The sequence below is a fragment of the Chaetura pelagica genome, unplaced genomic scaffold (assembly GCF_000747805.2).
Source record: "Chaetura pelagica isolate M959 unplaced genomic scaffold, ChaPel_1.0 scaffold34, whole genome shotgun sequence".
Lineage (NCBI taxonomy): Eukaryota > Metazoa > Chordata > Aves > Apodiformes > Apodidae > Chaetura > Chaetura pelagica.
The window spans coordinates 1,691,172-1,699,316 of record NW_009952895.1 but is presented as its reverse complement, the minus strand read 5'-3'; the positions used below and the strand labels follow the sequence as shown (position 1 = coordinate 1,699,316).

The following is an 8,145-nucleotide window of genomic DNA, read 5'->3' as shown; positions in this document are numbered from 1 at the left end:
CATTCCTGCCCCAGTCCTCATTATAGTTGCATACATACATACATACATACATACATACATACATACATACATACATATGTGCGCATGTACGATTGTTGGGTGCTTTTTGGAAATCCTGTTTTGACCCAGCCAAAGAAGAAACCTGCTCCTTTTGAAAGGTATTTCCCAGTTAGCCCATGACAGTGTAACTCACAGTAACCTCTCAGCTAATTAAACTTGCAGAGCCAGGTGAGCAGCACTTATGGCTGCTGCCACCAGAGAAAGGCATGTCAGGCCTTTGGATTTGGAGGAGAAATCTTCATCTGCTCATCTGCAGGAAGGTTTTAAGTGTCCTAAAGCTGATGCTGGACTAAACAGGGAGGACTTTGTGCCCTGGTAGCAGAGCACATCCTCACATCAGGCCCTGTGCTCATTATCTTTCATGTTTAACAGCACCCTCATGGGTGGCATATTCTAAGCCAGTGACCAGCAGTAAATCATTTATGTCCTCAGCTCAGCAACACACCAGCCTTGTGAAGATGAAAGACCCCCTAGATTTATTAGTAAATCTTATGGTGTTCATAAATGCAAGTACTGCTCCCTAAGCTTGGCATTACAGCCAGTCCACCCTGTATCCTACCCCAGACAGTGCTCCTGCAAGCTCTTGAGACTTCATCTTTGCCTTGTCTTCAGCTGTTAGGCATTCATTTTCCATCCCTGAGCAGCTGAAAATCCATTTGTGCCTTGCCACCTCAGACCTTCACTAATCCATGCTAAACATCTGTGCAGAGTCACCTGGACCAGGAAAGCCCCAAACCCACCAGGACTGGAGCTCTGTGCTGCTCTCTCCTGGTGGTGGACAGACAGGAGACATGTACCACAAAGGAGTAGAAGACATAAACCACTATGTGATGAAAAGATCTACCTTGAACAAGGCAGTTTTCTTGGTTTCCTCATGTCATTTCCAACACAATGTCACAACTGCCAAGGACAATGCCTCCAGTACAGTTCCACCTTTGGCCCAGTGACAAAAATAGCTGACAGGCAAAGCTGCTTTGTAATCTATGGAAACACCTCTTGGTTTCAAGCAGCACAAACACAGGTTTCCCTGTGCAATCACTTTGATCTATCACTCTTATTTATCGTGGTACACCTGTGGTTTTCTCACTAGCAGAGCATTTCTGATGGGTATTTTTATCCCCATGAGCATAAAGAAGGCTTAGGAGGGCAGTCAGAACAGCTCAGAGCCCTGCTCTCATTTGGTCCCTCTCGCCTAATGTTTTCCTAAGCCTCTCAGACATCGTGGTGGCCACAGCTCCATTTTGTGTCCTGGCCCATGTGGGGCCCAGAAAAACCTTGGTGCTCAGGAGGGGTTTCACTTCAGCCAAACTGAGAGACTTTGCAGGCAGGCGAAGCTCTCAAGCTGGCTCTTTGCCTTCACATTCTTACACAAACTCATTCAGCATCTGCTTTCTGCTCAGCAAATGTGTGGCTGGTGCTTCAGCATGGGCCAGACAGACACCAAAACCAGACGGAAGATCCTATTAACAGCAGCGGTGCTGAGGAGGAGCAGATGAGCTGCAGACAAGAGGGCTGAGAGCAGGGGAATGCTTTATTACTGACCTCCTTTAAACAAAATATTTGTCTCTTTGGTGTGGCCAAAGAGAAAAGCAGCTGCATCAGGCAAGTGTAGAAGGATTAACCTGGGTGGGATGTTTCTCCATCCTCCCAAAAAAATCTCAGGGGGTCTGTCCTCATTGGGCGTGGGGAGCCCAGGGGTGTAAAGCTGGCAGAACCCTTTCTGGGTGGAGCTGGCCCTTCACCAAGGTATGAGCCAACGAGTCCTTCTGTCCTTCCAGCCTGACACATGTCATCTGCCACACCTGCTTCAAGAGGCAGGAGAAGCTCCACCGCTGCGGCCAGTGCAAGTTTGCCTTCTACTGCGACAGGACCTGCCAGAGGGCGGCTTGGCTGAACCACAAAAACGAGTGCTCTGCCATCAAGAGGCATGGAAAAGCACCTTCTGAAAACATCCGGTGAGAGCTGCTCCCCGGGGGCTGAGCTGGCAGCCTGGGGACAGTGAGAGAGGACAGGGCATCCCTCCAGAGGGTGGTGAGGAAGAGCTGGGTGATTTGGATGGGGTGGAGGTGGGAGCTGGTTTGGGCAGGGCCAGGAGCGTTCCTGAGGTGACGGGGCGGGGACCTGGAGGAGCATCTGGGATGCAATGGGGTCATGTGCTTGGTTTTTGTTTTGGTGCTAGGGCCTTAGAATTCTACCACGGGCAAATGTGGTGAGGTAAACCTGCCTGGGGTGTGGGAAAACAGGCAGTCAGTGGGAGAGGTGATGGGCTAACAGGGCTACAGTTTGCCTACAGGATACATTGATTTGGGTTCACATCCTGGTTCCATCATAAGAAAATGAGAGGAATCCCCAAGGATTTGCCCTCCCCTGTGGAGGGCTAGGGACCTGGGGATCTGTAGCACTTCTCCAGATGGGAACATAGATGCTGGGGCAAACCCCTGCATCTCCTTTTCCTTCAAAAGCCTCTGGATGGTGACCAAGCATCAGCCATCTGAAACTGATCCTGTCTTTGTCTGACTGCACACAGAGAAGTTCAGAGAAGTGGAGAAGAAGAGAGTCAGGGGGGACCTTATCACTCTCTACAAATATCTGAAGGGAAGTTTTAGTCAGGTGGGGGTCAGGCTCTTCTTCCAGGCAATTGAGTGACAGGACTAGAGGGCCTGGCCTGAAGCTGCGCCAGGGGAGGTTTTTATGTTGGATATTAGGAAGCACTTCCTCACAGAGAAGGTGGTTATACATTGGAATGGACTGCCCAGGGAAGTGGTGGAGGCACCATCCCTGGATGTGTTCAAGGGAAGGCTGGATATGGCAGTGTTAGGTTATAGGCTTGAGTTGATGATCTTCGAGGTGTCCTTTCCAGCCTTGGTGATTCTGTGATTCTGTAATTTCTCAACCCACGACATTAATTGTGATGGTCCTTCAGTCCCTCCCCTTGCCCTGGGTGGTGGTGCTAACACCTGGGGCTCTCTCCTGGCCAGGCTGGCTGCCCGCATCATGTGGAAGATAGAAAGGGAAGGCAGTGGACTGGCAGAGGGCTGCCTGGTCTCCATCGATGACCTGCAGAACCACGTGGACAGCTTTGATGAGGAGGAGAAGAAGGAGCTCCGTGTGGATGTGGAGAACTTCCTGGAGTTTTGGCCACCCCAGAGCCAGCAGTTCGGCGTGCAGTTCATCTCCCACATCTTTGGGGTGGTATGTCCAGGGGGTGGGAGAGCAAACAGGGGGCAGTTCTTTATGCCAGCTCCCCCGATAAAGTCTCCAACTGGCCCAAGTTGAGGGTGCTCAAGGTCATCCCTCTCTGGCCCAGAAGGGGCCATAGGGGTTGGGATAGCTGAGACTGGCATTTGTGGCAGATGTTTGAATCCAGCCATGTTCCCCATCTTCATCTTCTGCACTGGCACTGGGAAACTGAGGCACAGCAAGGGCAAGGTCTGACACCTTTTATTTGTCTAAACATGCAGGCAAGTGGCTTGTTGAACCATGGGTGCTGTGTTGTCATCACAAGTCCCACTCTCTGTACCTCAGGGAGCTCAGAAAATTTAATTAAATATATGTTTAGTAATTATATGTAGAGTATATTTTAATGTAACAGAACTATTTTAATATATGCATTGATGTATATTATATATTTTATGCATTATATTTTTACGTGTATATTTATATAAATAGGTAAATATGCTAAATATATTTATTATTACCCATTTTTAACTTCCTAACTACCATTTTTTGTTCTCAGTGTAGCAGAGAGGGAAATTCCCAGAAACGAGTTCAGGCTGAGCTGCTCTGCCCCCAGCCCTGGTACAAGCTGGTGTGTCTTGGGCTGCACAAACCCCTCAGCTGAGGGACCAGGGTGAGCTCAGCTGAGGTGCCCAGTCTGCTTACAACTCTGCTGGTGGCCAGTGTGGCAATGAAGCTGTCCTTGGCAGCCCTAGCACAGGGAGAGTACACAGCATCCTTTGGTACCCACCCCACGAGGAAAATCCAGTCCTCTGGGCTCAGGGAGACCTGTGTACTAGTGACCAACACAACTTGCCTGTGTAGAAGTAAGGAAGCATAGCTAAAGCACAGAATCAGTTAAGAAAGGAAATAAAATAATTAACAGAGTAAAATAATGAGCAGCTGAGTTAATGATTTCCTTTGGTGTAACCTGTTGCATTTTCTCTTTGCAAATATTTCCTTTGTTTATGTTTGTGACTCAAAACTGTTCCATTCTTATGTGATAATATAGAAAAATATAATAATTTACTCTTGGCATATATCACCCAAAAGCAGCAATTCTGAAAATTGTCTGGACTCATATCAAACAGTAGTAATTGGTTTTTATAAGCTCTGGGGGCCCCTCCACAAATGTGACCAGGCTAAATGCAGCTCTCAAGGTTAATTTCTAACTGATACCTGTTTTAATAAGCCTGAACTTTGCTTTCTGCCTAGGCTCTCCTTAAATTGCCTCAAATTCATTTTCCTGTGACCTTTTTTTGAATTATTTGCAGAAGGGATATAAGGAAATCAATGTATGGTCAAACCAAATTTATCTTAGACATCTCAAGTGAATATCAACAGCAAATTTTCTGAGTAAATACTCAGCTTTGCTTTGAGTTGGTCCACCTGCATGAGTCCTCCATTGCTTCTCTTCTGATGTTTTATCCCAACTAAAGTTGTTTCTGCAATTACTTTCTGCAACAGGCATTGCTCCTTTCTCACTGAAGTTTGGAGAGGGGGGTGCTGCAGAGAAACCACTTCTAAAGCATTGGTGGGACTTGAGAAATCCTGAATATAGCCAAGTTCAGCTTCTTCTGCCTTAATGCTTCTTTCTGCCTCTGTTTTGGGACTAGATCAGCTGCAACGGGTTTACCCTCAGTGACCAAAGAGGACTGCAGGCTGTTGGTGTGGGAATCTTCCCCAACCTCTGCCAGGCCAACCATGACTGCTGGCCCAACTGTACCGTCATCTTCAACAATGGCAAGTGAGTGGATATTTCTTTCCTTGGCCACAGTGGAAATGCATCCAAATGGGCAACTCAGCAGACTCTGCTGACCCCACAGTGTCAGATCCTTGCCCCAGAAAATCTATTTATTCCTGTTTCCTTCTCTACCTCAGAAAAAAAACCCACAACAACATATTAAAAAACTGAGGATTTTCTTTCTCAAGAGGAGCTGTTTTCTCTCTCATTATTGTTATTTTAAAAATTCTTGTCTGATGCACAAAAAAATTTACACAACTTGTGACCTCAAACCCAGGGAACCAGAAAATAATTTTTCCCTGTTTTCTGTGAGTTTTGAAACCAGACTCAAAATAGACAGATAAAGTACCAGGTAGCTGCCTAGAACAACTCTTATAATGCACGTTTATTTATAAATAGTGAAGGACCAATTACAGTTAAAATATTATTAAGATTATACTAAGTCCATAGTCCAGGATTTTCTTGTAATTAAAGCTTGCAATCACTATCTTGTGATACACTATCACTAAAGCCTGTGTATCACTATCTTTTGATGTGTTTGTAACTATCTCTAACACAAGCCTTCATCCTTCCGAGAGGATACCATCTTTATTAATTACTAATTAACTCCTTAGCAATGGGATCTTAATGACTCTTATCTGCAAACAGAGTCACATGTGAGTGCAGGATGCCTTAATCTGTTGGGCATTCCCTGTTCCCATCCAAGTCCTATCCGAAAACTTCTGTGGGACATATGAGAATGAAAAGAGATTAAGTGGGAAATTCAGAGATGTTTCAGCAGAGCTGGGAGTGGAGGTTGCTGGTCTCTATGCTCGGGGCAGCTTGTGGGAGGGATGCTCTGCTCTTCCCAACCTCCTCCCAGACCAGAACAGGTAGAACTGTTGCTGATCCAGCATGTTGTGTCGTGTGCAAGACATTAACTATGGGAAACTTCTTGCCAAAAACTGCACAGCTATGGTATTTTATCCAAATTTTCCACTTGGTCTTAAGATCTGATGAATTTCCATGCTATAATTTCATGGCCCAGCCTCCCTTTCTTGACTAACACATTGTTTGTGCAGTCCAGTTCTCCCTGCTGGTTTTACCTTGTAAAACTATACCAGCTTTTACCAAGGAGCTGGAAAATGAGCAAAGAGAAAACAAAGCTGCATTAGGATGGTTACCTTGGTGGGAAAGAGAGCCTGATCCAAAGTCAGATTGGAGTCCGTGCTCTGATATCCAGTTGCCCTGGATCAGATCCATAGTAGGAAAGTGGAGGAGGCCACCAGCAGCGATAGGAAGCCTGAAGTTTCTGGATGGTAAGTAGAGGAATGGCAATTTGTCTGCCTGGCAGCTGGTCAAAGCTCCCACAGGTATCCTGTGACTGACTTGGAACTTGGCCATCTTGTTAGTGGCCAGGCAAATTATGAAGGTTTCTTGTCTTTCTGTGGAAACCTGATGATCAACCCCAGTTGTGGGAATTGAGCTCTCAAACAGTGCACAACACCATACTTGAGGACCCACTAAATTCATCACACAGAGTACAGTCCTCGTTGTTGATATCCCAGCCTGATTTTCCTTTCAAGCTGTGTATGAGAGAGCATGACAGCTCATGCTAGTGGAGACACTGCTGTGCAGGCCAGCTAAGCCTATTGCACCTGCCAAACATCAGAAGCAGGTTTTGTTTATCCCCTGGTTGAGACCACTCCTAAAATCAGAGTCCCAGGACAGCTCTTGCCCAGATCCACTGTGGCCCAGTGATGGGCACTTCAGTTATGGCAGTTGCAAAGCAAAAGTGAAGCTCTCCATGCAGTGAGACATGAGCCAGGCACTGGGATCCCCCTCACCCCCTGTCAGGATGATGCCTCAATGCCCTACACCATGTACCCATTCTTTTAAAATTGTACTTGTGCCTGTAACTGTGTAAACTGGAGATTTTTGTTTTGTCTTTCAGTCATGAGGCTGTAAGATCAATGTTCCACACACAGATGAGGTGGGTCAGTCTTGAAAGTATCATCCTTCCCCCTTGCCCTGTACCCCTCATGCCCCATATTAATGGAAAAGCTTCAAAAAGCCTGAGAGGCTCCTTCTGTTTGTAGAAAATTTGGCTTTCCCAATTTTCTGAAAATCTGTTCCTCCCCTGTGTAAAACCCCACTAAACCCAAACCTCACTTAACCCTGCATTTTGTAGTAAATTAAAATTGAAGTGGTAATACTGCAACTGTGTCCCCCATGGTGAATTTGCTCTTTTCCCACCCTCTCCCTTGGCTTCCTCCCTGTCAGTATTTCCCCTCTCCACTTCTCATTTCTCCTCCCCTGACTACAGCAAGAGCATGAAAGTCAGAACAAGGTCTCTCTAATCTTGTGCAGCCCAAAATAAAACCTTGCATATTAGGAGATGAGAAATGATTGCATTACTGACACACTAAAGTTCTGCAACAGACGGTGCCCGTTGAATGCGTTGACTGCAGTAGCAAGACCCTGAGATGTAGGTTTCATCCTTTTAAATCATAATACCTGATTAATATTTTAGCTTTTAATGATGCCACTGTTACCTGATACAGTCTAAAGAAATCACTACAGTGTGTGCAAAAACGCAAGAAGAAATTCTCTACTTAGCTTACTGTGCTTGGTGTATTGTGGTCTATCCTGTTAAAGACATGATGTTGTCTTAAAACTTTAATTTCAAGCAAACATGGAATTTCCTCAGTGAAATATGTTTGAAACTCTCTTCTTCTCCGTTTACACTTACTCCAGGCATGATAGATAGGACCATAAAAACAGGCAAATGAGTTTCACTTCTGATTAGAGTTGCTATTTTGGGGAAATTTGAGTTTCGTGCCTGTGGTGTGTGCTCTGAGGTCCTGGGTGCTTGGGCCAGACGCTGGGGCAAGAGCACGGGACAAGCTCTCGGCTGACAACGTTCCTTTAACTATAGCATTTAAACTATGCCACGTGTTTCCAGGCTTATCCCAAACACTTCCAATCCCCTCCACACACAGGATGGCTGCTTAAAATATACCTCTGGTGCTTAGGCTATCAGGGGCATCATAAAAGTCAGAGGCTTGATTTTACTTCTCTGGTTGCATGACTCACTTTAACCAGGATCCCACTAAGTCTGAGCAGGAATGTCTGTACATGTAAAC

The 8,145-nt window shown here is 46.0% G+C and overlaps 1 protein-coding gene across 2 annotated transcripts in view; it reads left to right on the top strand.

The window, feature by feature from the left end:
- Positions 1 to 8,145, top strand: part of SMYD1 (SET and MYND domain containing 1) — a 27,631-nt gene that overhangs the window by 9,476 nt on the left and 10,010 nt on the right. Inside the window, exons 2-5 of one of the 2 annotated variants that reach the window (XM_009995612.1) lie at positions 1,839 to 2,015; positions 3,039 to 3,252; positions 4,893 to 5,023; positions 6,954 to 6,992. In XM_009995612.1, coding sequence (XP_009993914.1) covers positions 1,839 to 2,015; positions 3,039 to 3,252; positions 4,893 to 5,023; positions 6,954 to 6,992 — 561 coding nt within the window. The remainder of the gene's footprint in view (positions 1 to 1,838; positions 2,016 to 3,038; positions 3,253 to 4,892; positions 5,024 to 6,953; positions 6,993 to 8,145) is intronic. The other variant, XM_009995613.1, reaches the window with a different exon arrangement.